This window comes from Strongylocentrotus purpuratus, unplaced genomic scaffold (assembly GCF_000002235.5).
Source record: "Strongylocentrotus purpuratus isolate Spur 01 unplaced genomic scaffold, Spur_5.0 spur5_scaffold_6, whole genome shotgun sequence".
NCBI classification, from domain to species: domain Eukaryota; kingdom Metazoa; phylum Echinodermata; class Echinoidea; order Camarodonta; family Strongylocentrotidae; genus Strongylocentrotus; species Strongylocentrotus purpuratus.
The window spans coordinates 1,810,591-1,833,241 of NW_022145612.1; the positions used below are offsets into that span (position 1 = coordinate 1,810,591).

Below are 22,651 nucleotides of genomic sequence, written 5' to 3' on the forward strand. Positions count from 1 at the left end.
ATGTCAACAATTTTCTCAAACATTTGTCTTATTTAGCCAAGTTACATGTCCCTTTTAAAAATATAAGCAATAATTAATGTCAAATTTCATCCCTCCTTCTTGATATAATATTTTCCAATGATGAATAGGCATTTTCTTTAGCAAAAGGCCCTAAAGCATGATGAAAACACACTAGTGATCGATGTAGGCTATGTAAAAATTTCGTTATAGCTGCGAAGGGAATTAATCATTTTCAGAGCATGCTTTTTAATAATGATCATATTTATCTTAGAAAAGTTGTTTTTTCCATAATCTGGTGCCATGAATGATGGATACATGATGACAGTTTTACAAGATGACTGGGGTTTAAATCAAAGGGACACTTCCATCTTCTTTCTTTTTCTTCTTTTCCTTTTTGTGTAGTTCTTCTTCTTCTTCCTCTTCTTTTTTCTTCCTCTTTAAAAAAATTTTTTTTTCTAGTTTCTTCTTCTTCTTCTTCTTTTTGCTTCTTCTCCTCCTCCCCCTCCTCCTTACTACAAATCCTTTGGCTGCTTCTTCGGGTGAAAATGTAGCGTGTTCAACTTTTTACATGCACATTTAGTTCAGTACATAATGAGCTATCAATGTGCCTCCGGATGGGAAATCCCCGCTTCTTTCGTCCAGCTATAGAGTCAGCCAAACTTTAGTATTAACTATTATGCCGAGGGGCCTATTCCCTCTTAATAATGATATAATTTAAAAGGCCTTGTGTTGAAGCGTATTTTAGATTGTAACTCATTATTGACTGGTTACCATGAGCCAGTCATTCATAATATTCGCAGAAACCTCACTTCTAAACGAAGCCATAACTTGATTATTATTACTAAAACACAAAAAGCCGGATTTCGTATGTGACGTGCTCCAGGCGAAGCAGCATAATGATGATGGGCTTTTGTTTGATCGAAAGCTTGTTCGGTCGCCAAGAAACAGCAATACGTACGTACTGTATATACTTGGAGTGGCTCGTGACGTCACAACCCAGCATATACCGGAAAAAAGGGGAAAATGCCATACCGAGAATGTAATAATCATCGATAAGACTAAGAGGAAACTCTGTCATGAAATGATTTTCGTAAGTAGATTTCTTGTGAAAGTAAATTAGGTTATGTAGAATTAGAATTGCATAGGTCTACATGGATTTGAGTACTTTCTTATGTTACTTGGCTTAGACAGTGCTGTGTGAATGGCGTAGAAATTTGTTCAGTCCCATTAACACGATAATATGTGATGTGTGTGAGACTCTCGCATAGGTGATGCGGCTGAGCTTCGTGTAACCGGGAGTTGGTATAGACTAAGATGTATTTAATTGATTTTGGGGGGAAATGTAAGTCAACTTGTATACCTATCACGAACAGATAAAACTAGAAGTCTTACTATGAATTAGTAATCATGTAGACTCTAGGTCTAGACCCCTATGGCACATAAGAAAATGTGAATAATGTTTTTAAAAAATAAAATTATAATTAATATGAGACAGTCTGACTCTCTACTCTAGACTCTTGACTAGCTTTGCTGGAGTGTAGTCTAAGTCTTACCCTGCTAACTCTAAGATGAGATTGAGAGAGAGAGAAAGAGAGAAATATATAAAAAGAGATGGAGAAGAGAATAGTTCAATACCGGTAGTCAAGACAATAAGGCAATAAGGGGATGGAATTTTAACAGAAACAGAATGGCAAAAGTTTGAAATGAATAGGACCAATATTATAGGATCTAGTATTACTATTAAAGAAGGTTGTTGCAGGTGTCATGGAAAGATAAAAAGACAAATGCGTGGGTCCTGGAAAAGATTGGAACAGACTTGACCATCAGAGTGGGGAATCATGGAAAGAAAACTAAACTATTTTTGGCACATTGTTAGGAGATTTGAAAGTACAGCGCCACCTGAAGTTGATGATGATGATGAATGTTTGAAATATGAGATCATTAAGTCTATGCAAATCTCAAACTGGTAGTTTTGTCAGTCGATTGTGACGTAGGACGTGGATAACTGCCACACTCAACCCAGGTGATGTAAATGGGTACCTGGCAGGAATTAATTCCTTGAAATGCTAGAGCGCCGCAGTGGCTGCCTTGCTAAAGCCAGGGTAATAATCAGGGCAACGCCAGGAGTGTCACAACGTGACGGACATGTGCGCTATATACATGTAAGAAGCCACTATTATTATTATAACTATTCCATTTGCCATGTGCATAAATATTACTAATTTCTATTTTTCTCATAAATTCTTTATCCCTTGGCACGGGCACTACTCAAATGCATTATACTGTTGATAGCATATTATTATGGTTCCTTTAAAAAGAATAGACCTCCATGAGCCCTGATTTTTTGCCAAATTTAAATTTTAGTCATTTTATATGTTGGAACAGCAAATGTGAAGTGCCCATATAAAGAATAGTGATTACAATTTTCAAAAGTTCAAAAGTTCAAAAGTTCTTATATTTAGTCAGATAATCAGTTTGCTTCTCTGATTTTTCTGCTTTCTTTTAAAGTAGTTTTCTACTTGGGTCAGATTTCCTTTTAACTAGAAACGCTGAGGACATCATAATTTATACACTTGAGCATTTTGGAGGTCACTGGCACAACGGTAAAAATCGAACTTTTTCAATGCCTGCATCAGTATTGTGGCTCGCTAATCGCTATAAACAAAAACTCATATTTTTGGGGGGACTTACAGCTCTTTTTTGCCGACCCTCTTTCTTATCACAATTTTACTTGTTTTTAGCCTCAACAACTGAAAATATTGTTCTGAAATAATTAGCAGCACAACACTCATAGTAGAAACACACAAACAGATTTATAAAATCCACACTGCATACATGTACATTTGTACACACCCAAACACATGGCATTTTGTTCATATGCTAATTAATAGGTATTCAAGAATATGGTAATTAGCAACTGACTTAAAGGTACTATGTCCCTTTTGCAGCCAACCTCAAATGCTGTAGAACTTTGCATGAATTATGAATATGTCATGTATGTCCTATCTGTGAAATTTAAACGTGAGCAGTGTCCTCATATTCAAATTATGGAAGGAAACCTGTTTACTTGCTAGACTTCACTGTCAGACACTATTGAGTGACTGACTGGCTTTTTTTCTTCTTTGGTAATAACATACATGAAAAGAGTTGTAAAGGGTACATGAGCATTTGTCTACATCAATAACCCACTTTTTGTGATGGCCAAGATTAAACTGATTGAATCTTTGCGCAGCATAAAACGTATGACCATTCGGTACAATTGTCTGAAAATCAAGACTATTACTTTTGGGCTCTATAGCCCTAAAGTCGATTTGACAATTAATAATCGTTATTTTCCCACTTGAAGACATTTTCAAGCCCCACGTTTTTTAGGGAAGTTCTAAGTTAGTATCATCTTTCAAATGCAGTTGAAATTTAACTTTTTCATTTTTTTGGCCTGCAAATGGGACATAGTACCTTTAATGAAGAACATCATATCTACATGTAGATTAGGTGTACAGTATATTTGGGATCTTTTTTCTGTATTTTTTCCAAGAATTTCATAATAACAGACATAGACAAACACACAAACAAAAGATAAGATAAGATAAGATAAGATAAGATTTTATTCGTCTTTTTTTCAAATGACATACAGAGCATAACATTGGATCATAACACATTTACAATCCAAAATAACAAATTATGGCAATGATAAAAACAAAGTTAACTAAAAGAAAGACGAGGAGACCCTGGTAAAAGCAGAGCTTGTAATTATTAGGGTCCCCTCTGAGCCGGATAAAACATGATGAATAGTACACACCAGAGCAACCATACTCACCGCCATTGTTATTATGTTCAAAATTGGACAATCCCTATGAACAAGTGAGTGGAAAAATATATTTCCCGGTATTTCCCGGTAAAAAGCGGTAAATATCGGTAAAAAGCGGGAAATAAGCCTCCGAAGCTGGAAATATGCCAACCCTGTCTTATCACCATGTGTAGGCGCCCACAGGCTTTTAGATTTAGGCTCTCATATTACATTTTTGGCGGCAGAATTTAGGTTTTAGGATAATTTTTGGTGAGTTTCCTTCCATTTCAGTAATACATGTAGTTGATGACTGTGTCTGTGTGTATACAATGGGTTGATTTATGTGTGCTTAGATGTGCTTAACCGTTCTGTTGATGATGTAACTTTGAATAGTTTGGATCCATGCCTATTTTCCTAACAGACAAGATAGTCTATTATTATTAATGTTTGCTAAATAATTAGCTCAACATTGTAGATATCATCATGCATACCGGAACTACATTTCTATCAATTTGATACTATACATGTAATAGAGGGTTTTTTATTTTCAGTGTAGGCTGTATTGATTCTCTGTTAGGATAAATGTGTCTAAAAAACGAACATATCATGCACACACATTCTGTAGACGTTGCAAAATCCAACCACTTTCATTTTCAAAGGAAAAGGTTAGAAGTACCGGTACATGTAAGAATTAAATACATAGGTACATGTACATGTAACCTTTTATACTTAAGTAATGATTGATATTCAGCTTCAAATTAGTGGTGAATTTCACATTTCATGAATGGAATTACTTTTTATTCAGAAGTTGATATGATATGATACCAGTAGGTGTAACTACTGTCAATGACAACTGTCAGTCAACCACAGCTAATTTTGTTGTAAGTTGGTATTCTGAAAATCATTTTATCCCTGTATTATCTCTTGAAGGACTGCCACTATCTTATCTTTGACATGCCCATTTTTATGGCCCCTACCAACCAAGATCTATTTTATAAAAGCATGATAAGTAGGTCAACCAATAGGAATACTTTATGCCATATCTGAAGATGCGCCTAGCACATACTATTCTTCTGTGTAATTAGTTAATTGAGCGCTTATTACATGTACGTGCGTCATCATATGCGCTGTGGCATGTGGGTCATGAAGACAATTCACGCTTTCAAACATCACAAAGATGAGAGCATTAAAATCGTCATATCCTAGCATGTAAATTCTTGGAAAGTTCTCATCTGTAATGTCTCCACCAACACACAATCTTCTTCTAACTCGTCTATTGTCACTAAGTTGGTTCTGGGCATATCACCACAAAAGATACAACAACCCCCTACCTGTTGTAAATATTGTTGTAAATATCATGCAAGATAAGAAACCCGTAAGATAAATGAAACAACAATTTTTAGAATACCAATTATATTATACTAGTCATATTATCTCCCATGCGCATATGCAAATGAGGATGAAGTGCCATTTTTATTATAAATACGCACAATAAAAAATTTAAAAAACAGAGAAAAGATACAACAAAAGATACACCAAAAGTTACAATAATTCTCAAATACCAACTTTATCTTAACTTCAAAGATTCAACAATATTAGAGATAACACAGTGTTCAGAATATGGCCCAAGGCCTTCATGTTACAGTTGTAGCTACATCATTTTGGGTGGAAGGCAAATTATTTGTTATTATTGTTTTTGGTGTTGATACTTTTGTTACTGTTTTCATTTTATTTTGTATTAATTTATTTATTTCATATATTATATGTTTGCATTTCATTTCTCCATCGAAAATTATTAGGAAAAGTAATTTTTTAAATGTTCACCATTTTATAAACTACATGTAAGTTTAATATTTAAATTAGTTTAATATCATTTGTGATATAAAAGTAATTTGTTTTAGACAAAAGGTACATCTGTACAAATGATTATGAAAAAAGTAATAATAGTAGTAGTAGTAGTAGTAGAAGTGGTAATAATTTTTTAAAAATCAAGTACTAAAGGTGTGTTGCTTTCCTATCCTATTGTTCATAGTTCCATTTTCCTTCATAATGTGTCGCTTTATGAAGAAGTATTGGTCAGAGTAGCAGATTTGCCAGTTATCATATTGGCAAGGGATCATTCAATTAACAAACGAAACGCAAACATATATGAAAGGAACGAAAATACTCTCATCTAAGTTCTTTTCATTGCCTAAATGGTTCATATGTGCATTGTTTGCAATAAAAGAAGAAATTGGTTATATTTCCTCAAGTTTGTGAAGTAACTACTGTTTAAAGTACAATTATATGGTTGATTGCAATGCAGTAACAAGTTGCAATACTCTTCAGGATCACTTCCTCTACCTGTGTTATTTCCTGTTCCAATCCCCTGAAATGGCCTGAATCATTTGATTTCAGATGCCTGGCAACTCAAGTGGGATATAAGATTCCATTAAGAGATAATGGGTTTGTAAGGAACTGGAAGATGTGAGCTTGGCCTGCATTGAGAGTGAGGAAGCGTGACATTTCCTCCTGATAAGGGCCTGCATTATTTGGGAAATCATTTTTTTTATTGAGATTTTCAATAAGAGCATGCAGAGCAGGAAAACAAGAAGGGAATGTGATTAAAATTAGGTACATTCCTCTTTGCCTTTTTCTTCAAATGAATCTTCAAATTAGTCCTAAAAGGAAGAGAATTCACTTCAGTTATATTATAAGCAGGATTTCATAAATATGCACAATACATATTTTATGTCGAAAGCTTGAAATTATGAGGATGTTTGCTTTTTCAGAGCCATATTTGAAGAAAAAAATGATAGATTCAATCATCTGCACATTAAACTAGTCTACATAAAATGAATCAAGAATTAGGTTTTGGTCTAAAGCAATTTTTTTAATTACCGGTAATGAACAGATCAGTTTTCATTGATTTACAAAAAATAAACATGTACAGTATGTTCTTGGGCAGATAAATTATGTCTAAACTCTCATTGCAAACTGAACTTTTCTTTTTTGATCCCTTCCCCCCCCCCCCCCCCACACTTTATGCATGAATTGATATGTACGCGAATTGATATGTACATGTATCATGAGATAGACTATAATTTGAATTGGGGGGGGGGGATACAACACTTATTATGCATAAAACTTGAGTATGTGCCTTGCCCATGAATGATCAATGGGGAATCAATATTCAATTGAGTTGAATGACAAAAACACTGTAATGAATAAGATTATTTTTCATCTAACACTTCGTCAAAGTAATTTTTTATAAGTACTTATCAAACAAGATTCCATTAATCTGTTTGACCTGTTTTGAAAATTGATTTCACATTAACATCAATCCTCATTGTGGTGAATGTTTTCATGCACAAATGTAGTGTTATCCTTGTTTATTGTGCTTCTTCCTCGATACACAGACACCACAGACCTGAATAACCTTTTGTTTAAAACATACCTGTGGTAGTGGTATAACAAATAGCTGTAGGGCAACATTGATTTTATACAAGAAAGACCTTGATATACTTCATTGATTGGGTGATGTCTGTGGGAGAAGAGTTAGTTTAAAGCTAATCTTGAGCTCTGGTGTGTACATCAGATGTTGAGAGAGAACATGACTATAATTCATTCTGGATTGTTTATCCTGCAGAAGATTGATTGTTTGAACCATTTACCTTTAAATAAAGAAAGTTCACAAAATCTTGCTGGAAATCATCTTCAATAAAATCCACAATTTCCTTTTGCACATAGTGACCTGTTAATGTCGGGCCTATAATACCTTGATTTCTTTTATCTTTCTATGCTCATTACTCAGTATACATTTTCTAACAAATTGTTCGACCCATGTCATTTATTTGTAATCTTGAAATTGCTATGTTATTGTTAAGAAATCCCTTTTTTTATATGATTAGATTTGTGTATGCTTGTCAATTTTATCTAACTTTCTTGTGAAATTAATGTTCTGCAGTGCCATTCTCAGTACATTACTGTGTAAAATTATGTAAAAATAAATATGTGGATTAATTATGTGAGAGCAGTTTAAGTTTGTATCTCCGTTACGTTTCTTTGCATGTAGGAGTCTTTGGAAATAGTGATGAATATTAAAGCAGGCTATATGATATGTACATTCACCTAACCTTGTAAATTCAAGCTTATTTGTTTTAATTGTTGCGGACATGTATAATTTGTTAGATTGGTATATGTACCTGCACATGTTAAGGCTTGGGCTTGTACATGTGATTCATGTACATGTACAGTAGGTCTTGTTCAAAGTGTCTTCAATGTACATACATGAAGGTACTCTAAAAGAGAAATTGCACGAGGATACATATATGCTTTACTTTTCCGGTTAATTTCCTGTTTTCACTAAGTATTTTTAAACCTGAAATCATTGAGATGCCAATTAATGGTCTGTGTTTTTATATTCCATCTTCTACTGCAGAACTGTATTTCAGGCCAAGAGTGTACGATGTAGAGTAAGATGAGATTGATGGCATGACCAAGCCAAGGCAACCCCGACCTCTCAATGGTTGGATGGCATCATCGTCTGGCCACGACACATTGTTACAGTACCCATTACCAAGCAGTGCCATCCGGGCAAGGAAAAGCAAAAGACGCCCTCCTCATACAGACCCACCCACTGCCATGGCCACCTCGCTCAGTCCCCGCTCCGTACATAACAACAGAGTCTCTTCTCTCTCCATGCCGTTGAACATGCTGTCCCCTCGTAGTATCCAGCCATCCTTGATATCACCGAGAACAATGGCCGCTGCATCCCAGCAACTCCATGACCTGACCCACGAACAGTACCAGGAGAGGAGGCGACCGCGTCAGATCATCTTCTTCCGCAACGGTGACCGTTTCTTCAAGGGGAAGAAGATGTTGATAACACCACATCGGTACACCTCGTTTGAGGACCTTCTGAGTGAACTCACCAGGGACATGAAGCTACCTTACGGTGTAAGGCAGATCTTTACACCTGATGGTACAAAGGTCAGAGACATTGAGGAACTTAAGAATGGAGAGTCTTATGTCTGCGCTTCTTTTGAGAGGTTAAAGAAGATCAAGTATAAATCCTCCACAGCGTTTCCTTCCTGGAATACAGGCGGTCAAAGTAAGTATCACCTGAATCTAGAAATGAAGTACATTCATTGTATCTCAATCATTGTATCTCAATTATTGCCTTCACTGAAATTATTTATTGATTTAGATATTACATGTTATTGATTTTTTGACACGCTTACTATTATTATCAACAAGGGAGTAGAGTTGGACCAAGTTATATTGGCCTAAAGAGACTTTTCCTTTTTCTTTTGAGGACAGTATGATTGTTATAGCTTTATTGTTGGTGATTTGTAATTTATAGTATTTAATTTGTAATCTAGATTTCATAATTTTCCAGCTTATTTTACAGTTTCGATGTATACTCTTTGTTAGCATTTTAAAACTAGAGCAACATTCAAAACACCCAGGTTTCTTTTCTTATGCATAAGATCAGTTGGGTCATACTATAAAAACACACAGTGAAACAACTCGGGTCACAATTAAAAAAACATTTTTAATGTAATAAGCTGGCACAGACTCTAGGTTTGACATTTAAACTCATCACAACTTGAGTCTAGCCTAATGTTGTCAGTGTCTGTTGTATGGAATGGCTACACTACTTTATGTGGGCATCTACATGTGGTACATGCTAGTCTTGCGCACATAAGTTTCAGACCCTATAATTAGGAGGATAGAGGATTTGTTCACGCTTCAAACTGCATGTACATGTACATGCACAATGGACATGTAATTATACATTTAAGCTCTAGCATTACACGTCCCATTGTCAGTTTCTGGACACTGCAAATCACACCCCTTTGTCATAGCAACGGTAAACAGTATACTTACCTGCATTCTAGTGAGTCCTGTCCAAGCAAATATAAGAGCCCTTGCTTGTTGTTGCTATCCTAACTGCCCTTGGTTAGAACTTACATGTAGGAGAGCTGAACAAATAGATTGTTGCATCAAAAGCTCAAGTACCAATTTAGATTATGTAACCCTTTTTTGATATGCACTTTGATGAACAGAAAGTTTCTTAGGCTTGATTAGTATTTTTGTATACCTGGTACTGCAGTAGAGAAACCCCCATTTCTCCTCGGGATTTACTTGTAGCTGTACAATCTTACAGCAGCTGTGTTTATTATTTCTTTTAATAAACATGATGATCTTGTTTTACTGAGTATATTAATAGAAATAATGCAAATGCTTCAAAGCACAACATTATGCCGGATCTACTATCAGTCTTTGCATGACCAACTATTGCAGCAGTGGAAATGTTTATTATCTACTGCAGTTTTCATCAATTTCAAATTGGATTAATATTATGATTGTGAGTGGGAGGAATCTATAATGTCTACTGTCATTGATGTCAACTTGTCCTTGCATCCGTTCATCCATGAATATGTACATTAGTACATATTCACGTCAGCATATTTGTGCTAATGAAAAAGGGTAAGAGAGTTCTGCTTTGTTTATTGTAGGACTTCTATGAACTGCTATCCAGGAAAAATGGTCTTCCAATTAAATGTAGCAATGTTGAAGCAGGGAATTAGCATTTTCTTGGTTGAAATAGCTGATTTATTTTTTGTTACTTGAATTGCAGCTTTGCTAAATATATATTTAAAATCGCTTCACTATATTTTTTAGTCTATCAAAATTAATGTTATCTGTAATGTGATGAATATAAAATGAATTTAAAATGTAATTCTTCTCCAAAGAATGATAAAAATACTAGCATCTGAGTGTGATGATCAAAGTCTGGTTCAATTTTAAAAAATACCATAACTTTACCTTACGAGACCCAAATTATCACCTACTGGTGCGCACGTTTAAATAAATACTCTGATGCAAGCTTCATTTTCAATGTTTGAAGAATCGTCATAAAAGTTTCCGGTTTATACTTAGCCCTCTTGTATCACCCCATGTTACCCCCCTGAAACCTGGCTACCTTTAAGGATCTGTAGCTTATCAATGTTGGTAATGATAATCACCATGTTTGAAAGACAAATATAGAATCGACTTTATGAGATTATACAATCTTGTCTACTTGTACATGCATGTATATTTACACGTACATGTGTTTGTGATCATTTGACAAGTAGATTTCTTGTGAAACAAGTAGCCAGCATGCTCAATTGCAGAAAAAAAGGACATCTCGTTTCAGGAATCAAATGTTTTTCTTGTAGAAAGCCAGGGTGTGGTGAAGTAGCAACATTTCAGACATTTGAGGCCTCTGGTATCACTCTGGTTCCAGTTGATATTTCTAGAACAGAGAACATTTTTCAACAGTTTACCAAGGTGTAACTGTTATTCAGGATATGAACTACATTTGTGTTTGATGATGAGACATGAATGAATTTGTTTAAAGCTTGGATCATACATCATCATATATATTGATAATAAAATGACTTGTATAAGTTCTTTGAATGGGAAGCAGTCCTAGTGTAAATATACCAGGCAGGTCTCCTGGACAAGCTAATCAAGGTTTGTATTCAGTGATTTTTTTTTTTTAATTCAAATGTGGAAATTAATTCGATTCAAAATCCAACAATATAACAGCTTTTTACTTTGCTATAGATTTTAGATTTTGAATTCAAAGAAATGTGCAAAAGATATCCTAAATATATATATGTAGATCTACTCCTCTTTGCGGTAAAATAGTACTTAACATATATAAATGTACATGAAGCATACATGTACAGTAGTATGTACACATCAGTAGGCAAAAGATGGTAATTCTCCCCCACCCCCTCCCCCCAAACAAAAAAAAAAATAGAAAAAGAAAAACACATAGTATTATCATTATGATGTACTTCATCTCATTTGACTCAAGATTGTTTGCAAGCCTCCTCAAACAAGACGTCATATTTTCATGGAGTGCAAATAGTGTCATATTTGACGAAGTGCTTGTTGCAAAGAAATGGCCAAACTTTTATTTTTGACTGCATTATGCACTATAATCAATTGCAACTAGTAAAATCTGCTGAATACAAGTTTTTGGATGCAGCACTCGTTGTTATTGGGTTTTTAAAAAAAACTAAATGGAAGCTCTGCTTGTTATGATTACATGTATCTTAACTAGGCTAAAAATTGTGTTTGTTTAAAATTTGAATTTGTTAAATGTTGGTCAGAAATGACAACTAAACAGAAGTGATTCCTCCAAAACTTTTGAATGGACTTACTATGGATATAGAGATTTTGTGGAATGAAAAGTGGATCATTTTTTCTCTCAAATGGATGCTGTGTTCCAGATCGGACTACATTTGATCTTCCTACACAATCAGAAGTTGGGAATTTAGGATGAATTATTTTGAAGATGGAATAAACACTGCTCAAGGATGGTGTTAATAATGTTGGTTTTGATAAAATCCTCACAGTGTATGCTCAAGTTCATTGTATAGTTTGTACAGCATCAGAACAATCACTATCATAAACTGTGAATACAAAGGAAGAGAGGAAGTAAAATACATGTATGCATGTGCATTGTATGTATCACATCTCATGACTTAATGTATTACAATGCCGAACGGATATCCAAGCTATTTCAAGAAGTATGTTTGGGGAAGGCAACAGAGATGCTGTTGTACCGGTAATTGTAGCTGGCAAGGTAATATGAATACAAAATAACACTTGATATGTTTTTATGTTTTTACATACAGTACATACCAGTATGACAGCCAAAGTCTTTGAAGATTGGAGGATATTTATTTTTCTATCAAGCGGTTATCCATATTGATTACAAAGTACTTGTACATATACCAGAGCTGCCAACAATTTTCCCCTCAATAAAATACGATTTTGCACCAAAACAAACACAAACAAAAATGCATGTTCCCAGTGAAAAAGATTTTTATTTTAAAATTGGGATTTTTGGGGGAAAAGAATAAGATTTTTGTTCAGTTGGGATTGGCAGCTCTACAGTGAAACCTGTATATAAAGACCTTCCAAGGGCACATCAAAAGTGGGTTTGTAAACTTTATAGACAGGTGGTCTTTGTAGACAGTTTGTCTTAGGACAGGTTTCAATAGGAAGCAATTTGAAGGGAAACAAACTACATTGTAGATGGTCTTACGGACAGGTTGTTTTTGTATGGAGGTTATTGGTAAAGCAGGTTTCACTGTATACATGTAATTCATGGTTGTAAGATCATATGATTTTAAAGCATGTTGAATTGAGTAGCAGGGTACTTTGAAATAGACTACAGGTGCAATGTACATGAAGAATTAGTATGCACCATTCAAGATGATACGTACAGTACAAACCTCTTTTTCAAGATAATAAAATAATGTACTATACTACTACATTCCCTATATTTGATCAAGTCCATTATTGTTAGCATATATTGCTTTTCCTCCGCATATGACGTCACTCTATCGATGGAGAATCAGTGTTACCATATAGCATGATGAGTGTGATTTTCTCTTAATATACATTGAATCCTGCATGTGTGCATCATTTATTCGTAAGCAGTGGAGGCTGCCGGCTTCAAGCGCTTGTGCCCACAGCAAATTTCACTGTAGATTTAATCAAATTTGTATTGATATTAATAATATTATTCTGTTGACTCTTGCAATCTTCGCGAGCTGACTGAAATATGCATGTATCTGATATATACCACTCAAGGATTACCAATATTTTATTATTACTCCCTTCTGTACTGTGGGCAATAAATATCATCCAAGAATTAAATGTTGTCATCTAAGTTTGGACTATTTACAGTTTTGTTATTTTTCTTCCTAAAAAAATTGAAAAGTATGTACAGTGTGAAGATTTGGTCCTATGGAAGATACTCAAAACAAATATTACAATGATGCAAAGATGGATAACCACAACTTTGACAAAAATGGTCATACATGTTGTGGGCATTGGGCAGCTAGATATAACCAAGAGCAAGCAAATAGTAACAACCCAAATGTATTACATGTTGCTGGTAGTGCGGATTAGTGAATAAAAGTTATAAAATATCAGTCAAATAGAAACCATGTCAAGTAAGATTTTTTTTTATTAACATTAAACCAAAATGTCTTTGTTGCTAAGGAATATACCGGTAGTCTAAATGCATATATAATGTTTGAAATTTAAGATTGTTTAACTTTAGTATTACATACGGTATACAACAATGCTAGCATTAACAATTAGGAGAGTCTGTAGAAACTAGATGATGTTGCCATGTGACAGTATATTGTCACCCATAACAACAAAAAATCTTTACCCTGCTCAAAAAATAATTGTTTCATAACTAATGATTTATCACTAATTTCATTTAGAAAGAGGGTTGAATAAATGTTGAATCAATTCCAAAATAATTATATATATATATATATATATATATATATATGAAGAGAAAAGCTTCCTGAGGGAATGTACATCTGAATAGAAATATGTGAATATTCACCCATTATCTAGCCAATTACCATATCTAATAATCCAGTCTGCTGTCAAATTCACACTTGATTTTGTTTGATTTAGCACCACTTCTCTTGTAAGGAGGGGAAATTTGTAAATAATTAAATAGGAGGAGTTTGACGACTTAAGATGTTGACTGTTCATGTCTACGACAGCACTGTCTCTGCTGTATCAATAGCAACCGCTCCATACAGCCCAAGAATGTGGCATGAGGACTCAGAGTAAAGGCTGTTCAATATGCTTTATTAGGATTTCTCAATAGCTATGCAATTGAGTGCCTTGTAGGGCTGGTCTACAAGATTCCCATGACAACGAATCTAATACCCCAAACAAACACTTGAGTGTCCTCAATTCATATTTGGATGTACTTGAGATTGGGCTTAATTGATGTCGGATGTTAATGTGGACAGGATCATTTTCTCCTTGAACCCATTCTTTTGATTTCATTGGATTGATATTTCTGTGATTTATGCATTTGTCTGGACCATGTACTGGAACAAAAACAGGAGATTGCTGCTTACATGTTAGTTTACTCAGAATCAACACCTTTGCTAAATTTTTACACCATACTTCTTGAGAACATCATTTTATACCTTTAACTTTATAAGATATACCGTATGTTGTGATAGTCATAAATATTTACCCTAATAATCAGATGCTCATGAAAGTTCATGGTATATTCCATTTTTATTTTGAATGATATAATCTATTTATGAACGTTTTTCTCTGATTTCATATGTTTGATTGTTCGTTCCTATTTGATGTTTAATTCTAACCAATCATTTATCCTTCATCTCTTTTGTTATTCCATTTGCAGGGAGGGATCCAAAAAGCGATGCACATCTTTACACACACATCCCTGTTGGGTTGTCGTACCCCACAGAAGGAAAGTATGCAGAGATGTACGGCAGGACAACCTTTGGCTCCGGTCACACAGGGCCAGGTTCATTTGCTCACAACAGGGGTAAACCTGGAGCAAGTCTTGATGGAGATTCCAAAGCCTTAGGGATCCTCCACTCAGACCGAAGCCCTATCAAGCCTAGGGTTGTCAAGATTGTCAAGACTGGACCAAAGCCGCGGAAGATGGTGTCTTTACTGATCAACAAACGTAGTGTACAGTCTTATGAACAATTGATCCAGGATGTGTCGGATGCCTTTGGAATGCCCAAGTACAAGAACAACAGGGTACGGAAGCTGTATACGTTGAAGGGGAAAGAGGTGAAGAGTCTGGTTGATTTTTATAGAGACAAAGAGGGTGTGTTTATTGCATCTCCATCCAGAAGCAGCCTCACAGATGATGCCATTCTTGATATTTATGAAGAACTGTTCCCAGACAATCCATATGCCCAGACCATCCGCAAAAGAAAGGGGAAAAGGAAAGATGGAACGAAACATGATAGCGGAATAAGTGATGAAGAAGTCAAGGTAGGGAAGAACAAAAGAGACAAAAATAAACTGAAAGACAGTGATTCTAGATTGCATGATAGCAGGGAGTCAGATTTGACAACTGATGAATCTAATCTGAATCCAAAGGACAATGAAAGAAAGAGGGATGAGGAACTGGAGAGGAGAAGGAAGGAGTTAGAAGAGAGAATGCAGGGGGATATCAAGAAGAGGGAATCAGATTTGCAACAGAGGGAAGAAGAATTAAGGCTAAAGGAAGAGGATTTGAAGAGGAAGGAACAGGGTGACCGGGAGAGGAAGGACAGAGAACGAGAAGAAGAACTGGCAAAAAAGGAGGCAGAATTGAGAGTGAAGGAGGAAGAGTTGAAGAGGAGAGAGAGAGAAGAGGGACAGAAACTTCAAGAACTCTTGGAAGCTGATTCGCAGCATAAAATAGAGGGCGCTAGATTGAAAGCACAAGCTCAGACAGAGAGAGAAGCCAGAGAAGCAGCGGAAAGGAGAGCAGCAGATGAAGCATCAAGAAGAGAAGAATCAGAGAGAAAGGCAAAGGTTGAGATTGAGAGAAGAAATAGAGATGAAGAAGATCTCAAGAGGAAAGAGGAAGCAGAGAGGAGAGCAAGACTTGAAGCAGAAATGAATGTCAAAGAAAAAGAAGCAAGGAGAGCATCAGCAGAGAGAAGAGCACGCGATGAAGGAGAGAAGAGACTACAGCAAGAACAGAAGCTCAAGGAGAAAGAAGAGGCAGAACGAGAAGCAAGAGAAGCAGAGAGGTTGGCCAGGGAGGAAGCACAAAGTAGGGCAATGTCAGAGAAGCAGGCAAGGGATGAAGCAGAGAGGATAGCAGAAGAAGCGTTGCGATACAAGGAGGGACAAGAAGAGGAGCGCAGGAAACGAGAGGATGCAGAGAGGCTTGCGCAGCTTGAAGCAGACCTAAGGAAGGAAAGAGGTAGACGTGCAGATGAAGATTCCAATCACAAGAAGGATTCTGAAGGTTCTCCCTCACCTTCTGGCTCTCCGAGGGATGCCAATGACAACATTGACTACAAAAAAGATGAAGGTGACACTCCCACTCCAGAGCCACCCAAAGAAAGATTTATTCACCAGCCTCGAACTCTTGTGAAGAAGTCTGACATCTTAGTGAAATATGATATTGGGGCTAAGATCGGTGATGGTAACTTTGCAGACGTCCATGAAGCAACTCAGAAGAAGACCGGAGACGAATTTGCCTTGAAGGTCATTGAGAAGGCTAAGGTTAAGAACAAGGAACACATGGTGGAGAATGAGATAGCTATCATGAAGCACGTTCGTCATCCTAACATTGTGAGGCTGTATGAGGAGTATGAGACTCGGGGTCATATCTACCTGGTGATGGAGTATGTAACAGGAGGTGATCTCTTTGATGCTATCACAGAAAGTGTCAAGTTCACAGAGAGAGATGCTGCTTTGATGGTGACTGACCTGGCCAAGGCTCTTAAGTACCTCCATGATCTGAATGTGGTGCATCGTGACTTGAAACCTGAAAACCTCCTGGTAAGTCTGAGCAAAGTTCATCATTCCCAAATGAATATCAAACCTAAAAGATGAAGAGAAAAGATTGTACATGTATACCTTCCTTTAAAAAGTTTTCATCTCATCATAATTGGTTTGAGAACCTGTCTGTTAATGAGATACTTGTCGAAAGGTCATTATACAAGTCATTATAAATGGTATTAGATATGATGTGAACTTTATTTTTTTAATTTTTTTTATTTCATCAATCCAATTATGTAATTACATTCATAGAACATGAAGCAATGATGGAATGCATTCAGCTTGACTGAATTCAATTTCATAATTGAAAAGTTTGTTATACATTACATTCAGCATGGAATTAGATTTTCTCTCTTCATAATGTATTCATAGTGGAAGCACTAAATTAAATTAAATCTAAACTAAATTGCTTTCTGAATATTTTATAATGTAGGTGAATAAATCAGAATCGGGAGAGATCACGCTGAAGCTTGCTGACTTTGGTCTGGCAATGGAAGTCAAGGAGCCCATCTATACTGTGTGTGGTACACCTACATATGTAGCACCAGAGATCCTTGGAGAGAAAGGTAAGGATACAGGTATAGCAGTTCAGACATTGATGAACATATGTATCTGAAGTTCCACAACATTATGTAGAAATATTACTACCAAAGCCATTTTCCTTTGTAATTTTTCATGAAGCAATTTGAATATTAAAAACATTTGGATATATATCATAAATATTCAAAATTAAATGTGTTGATGCACTGAAAGAACTCAGTATTTTAAACATTGATTTCTAGATGTGCAAAATTGACTTCAATAATCTTTATTGAACTGATTTAGTTTTGTGCTTACTATTTTGATTCACCTAATTTTGAAAATATGAATTGCTTCTTTACATTGTTTTTCTTTTGCAGCATCAATTTTATTATTTTATATCTCTATCAAAATTAATTCAGGATGCAATCTCTATCTCTCTCTCTCATATCACTAAACATAGATTAACTACACATGAAACGGCGACTAGATTATCAACTCTTTAATAGTATCTCAACTTAACCAGCATCTTATTTTTGTTGATTTCCCTGTATTGTAGGATATGGTTTGGAGGTGGACATGTGGGCTATTGGAGTGATCACCTACATCCTGCTGTGTGGGTTCCCTCCTTTCAGGAGCCCAGATAGAGACCAAGAGGAACTCTTTGAACTCATCCAGGAAGGAGCATTCTCTTTCGTTGCACCTTACTGGGATAACATCTCTTCAGGTAAGCTGGTGTTCTAAGTAAATCAGGCATGATTCAATTCAATTGCAGTTGGTGCTTAGGAAGAATAAGAAAAAGAGATCAACCGTGAGATAGTTTAGTGGTATTGTAAGTGGATTGGTTTTATTCTTTGTGTAGCAATTATGTCATAAAATGCATGAAAAGCCAGTTTTCTTGAGAGTATGTGAGTAGCATCTTGTCCAGAATTGTCCGCAAATATGTAAAAGCTAGCAAGAGTTGTAATGAAATCTTCTTTTCACTTGTATCACATTTAATTCTTTGTGCAATAATTTATCTTGTTACACATCATAGTTGCATGGATTTTCATCTGATTGACTAGTAACCATTGCCGGGCTCCAGGCTGATTTGATAGACTAGGAAGTAGCATCACCTTCATTGTTTAGGTGTTCATTATTATAAGCGTATGCTTCAGCAATACAACATTTTGTGTGAAGAATGTGTGTTTGTCAAATGGTTTTTACTGTCTGTTCAACAGTCTCTTTCTCTCACAAGCTCTTTCTATCTCTGTTTTCTGTCTAATAACTCTATCTTTCTCTAATCTTTCCTTTTTTTAATGATTTCTTTCTTTCTCATTTTCATATAAATCTACTTTTTATCTTTAACCAACTTGACTTTTCACTTTCCCTGATTCAGCTGCCAAGGACCTGATTAATCACCTTCTCGTGGTGAACAAGGAGAAACGCTACACTGCGGGTCAGGTTCTTAAACATCCTTGGGTCACCAGTGAGGGCGCTGCAGGCAAACAGATCAATCTACAGAGGGAGGTGTCCATGAATCTAGAGAAGAACTTTAAGGATCGACGAAGCGCTAAACGGAAGCCAATTGCCCCTAAGAACTGAAGCAAAAATTTATAAGTGAATGGAACACTTCATGTAAATACAAATGAGCACAAAATTCATTATACAATACCATACCTGCCAACATCACTGACAAGTTAGAAACTTGTATTAATGTTTCCTTCATTGTATTTAAATTTTCTATGACAACAAGTTTTCATTTAAGTGTAACTAAATTTAACAATTTTATGAAGTGATTTAATTAGCCCACAATTGGATAATTTTCGTGCACATTCTAAAAGAGAGTGAATTATATTTTCATTGAAACTAGGAAATGTTATAAAATATGTGTAAAATCTGAAATACCTGTGTCATTCTGTTTTAAATACACTCTATATATATATATATATATATATATATATATATATATATATATATATATATATATTTAGAAAGTCTTGACAATTGCAGGGTTGATTTTTTAATGTAAGAAGTGAAATAAAGACAATTTATAATCATGTTTTGATAAAAATTGAATCACATGCACTGTATTCCTTATACCAATGGTACCCTCTTTGTCTGTTTGTGACATATTGTACATGCATCTTGTCCAACAGTATGTCTCTTCAGAAGATATAAAAAGACCTGTTTGATCAAAGATCTGTTTAGAGATGGTCTGTATACCTCAGGAATATATACTAATATTTGACTGTCGGTTGTGATGGTGTCTTGTTTGTGAGGTATATTTATTCTATGTGACATGGCTGTCAGTTTTCTGTCAGCTTTTTGATTTCATGTTGAATGTGAAGATATCATTTATATAGCAGGGAGGGTAGGCTTTTCTGAATACTGATCCAGATTACAGTGACACTGCAGTTCTTGTTTCAATATTTACTTTAGAATGTACTGATCATGTAAAGAGAAACTAAAATACTGATAAAAGCCATTTTGCCATTTTGAATTGATTTTGTAGGAATCTGATAATTGGGAGGAGGGGGGGGGGATTAAAAGTTTATTTTAATCAACCATAGAGTACTAAAAGATTTATAATTATTTTAATTACTATTTTAGGGAAATTTTGAAGGATACTTTACAATATGGTATCTATGAATACATTGTACAGTACTTGTATTTGATATTTATAAATTTGAAGTCTTTCTTATTTGAACGATTTGAAAATCTATTTATCGGGATGATACAACTTTAATAGGGTTATGTATGTATAACAGCAAGCTGCCCAGTGGTATGCTCGCTCAATATGCTGATATCAAACTTCTCAGTGAAATATACCTCCTCAGGAAGAAGAAGAATAACCTTCATTCAATGTGACTTCATGCTCTAGGCAAACATGTTAGTAGTAGGCCTACTAGAAGTTATTGTGCCCGCCCGCATAGAAGCTTGATCATGAATCTTTGTCAATTCATAGTTTTGTTTGCTACTGTTGGTATATGCATCTGTTTTTATATTAGAAAGTTTTCAATGAAGTTTTTTTTATCTTGAGCGCTTGTAGAATTAATGTAGTAGATTCATATTTCTTAAAGAAATGCATCAGAACTAGTCTATGTATGTTATACTTTGATGTATATATGTCAAAAGCATCTCGTGAATCAGCAACTCTGTGTTTATCCAAGATTGTAAATATTAATGTATGGTGTGTGAAATATGTAGATTATCAGACTATAAATGCTTACACAGAAAGAAATGATTTGGTAAAAACATTACATCTTTCAAACCCAGTCAGCTTGTTACATTGGTTTGTAGGTATAACTGCACAATGTACAAAAAGTCAACATTTCTTAAGAGAATATATATGTACTACCTCTATATACAAACCTGGTAGGATAAATATATGAAAGTGCATCTTACTGTATATGTGAAGTTGTTGAAATTATAAAGTTCAGTCAATAAAAATGCTACAATAAAAGTTGATTTCTTCATATGTGATATCATCATATGATATCATCATATGATTATTTTGAGGCACTGACCACAGGTAATGTCAGAAAGCATATTGAAGTGCATCCAGAAGTTACAGGTACCAATAACAGTGGTTAAGTTAGAAATCTTTTTTTTCCCTTTTTTTTCTACAATGCAAATGAATCAGCTTCAGATCTTTCATTGAAGTTATTTCCTCAAACTGTGAAATCTGATGTTTTATGCTGAGTTTCTCATCTAGAATGATAGAAGTCATATATGAGGAAGCCCAAAATGCTTGCTATGGGATTCTAGTTGATGAAAAGGTAGTACAGGATCACTCACTCATACATGTCCTCCTGTTGTCTGTCAGTACATGTATAGAACTTTCAAACACCCAAGGAGATGGGCTTTCTCCCCATCCAATAATAGACGATAGTACATGATGATGAAGCATATGCACACCAATGGTTTCTATGATGAACTATCTGTACTATGACTAAAGTATCTTTGTACCTACTTGGGGAGTTGGAATCAAGGGTCAAGGAAACTACATTGTATACACACAGAGTCAGGTCTGTTTGTATAAACATTACTCGCACAAGTATCTTTAGAAACTTGGAGATAAAATGAATATTTTAACAATGCTATCCATCATGCAAATATACTACTTTCAATTATTCTTATATACAAGTTCAAGCCTCCATTTGGACATTATTGGAGTGGAGGGATTTGTGCAGTTTAGATTTGCATCACTGCATATCATTATTGTGTAGTTTAATATATTACAAAATGTACCATTTGCATTACTTCCAGTATGCACATTGTCTGATGTCTATTCCTACAGTTCAGTTGTATATCTCTTCCATCATTTCAGTATGATAACACCTTGAACAACAATATATATTATTATCAGAGCAAGAAATGTTTTTATGTTTAGATTTACAAATCATGTACATTAATCTAAAGTTTTATAGATCTTGTGTGTCATACTTTTTTGTTGAAAGCTATTCAAAGTCAAATTAATTTGGGGAACATTTTTTATTAGGATAACTATTTCATGTAATCCTAGCTCTAGTCTTGATTTATCTGTAAAGATTTGAAAATTGGTCCTCCAGATTATCAAAACACATGCTTTATCATATAATGACTAGTCCTTTAGTTTGAAAGTTTATCATTCAAAGATGTTACAGGGGAGTTATGTGGAATTTCTATGAGCAATTTCCACCCATAATTGGTTTGACTTTGAATTAATGCTCATTGTTGTATATGTGAAAGGAATCGGATAAATAGCTGCAACCTATATCTGTTTGTGTGAATGTAGAATCAGTCAACAACTTAAGTACGCCTTCTAGTGCCTTTAACTACCTTTCTGCCCTAGTGTATTGTTTTCTTCTAATGCAACAATGAAGCCTTGAAAGTATAATCTAATAAATTCAATCAAAGATATATTTCTTCATGTCATCATTCTGTTAATGGACTGTGGTATAAATATATTATAAATCATTAAGAGAAGAGTAACAAATGTACAGAGTTATTTCCTTAGTG

The 22,651-nt window shown here is 35.0% G+C and overlaps 1 protein-coding gene across 4 annotated transcripts; it reads left to right on the forward strand.

Annotated features, from left to right (window-relative positions):
* The first annotated feature begins 979 nt into the window (after positions 1-979).
* On the forward strand, positions 980-22,554 carry LOC578013 (serine/threonine-protein kinase DCLK1). 4 transcript variants are annotated; one of them, XM_778205.5, is made up of 6 exons: positions 980-1,090; positions 8,208-8,879; positions 15,033-17,149; positions 17,583-17,715; positions 18,228-18,395; positions 19,047-22,554. In XM_778205.5, the coding sequence occupies exons 2-6, from the start codon at positions 8,261-8,263 to the stop codon at positions 19,250-19,252; spliced, it is 3,243 nt and encodes a 1,080-aa protein (XP_783298.3). In that variant the 5' UTR covers positions 980-1,090; positions 8,208-8,260; the 3' UTR covers positions 19,253-22,554. The 4 variants fall into 4 exon arrangements, with proteins under 4 accessions (XP_783298.3, XP_011683780.1, XP_011683778.1 ...); XM_011685478.2 differs by lacking the exons at positions 980-1,090; positions 8,208-8,879 and adding an exon at positions 9,951-10,261; XM_011685476.2 differs by lacking the exons at positions 980-1,090; positions 8,208-8,879 and adding an exon at positions 11,139-11,293.
* Positions 22,555-22,651: the final 97 nt, after the last annotated feature.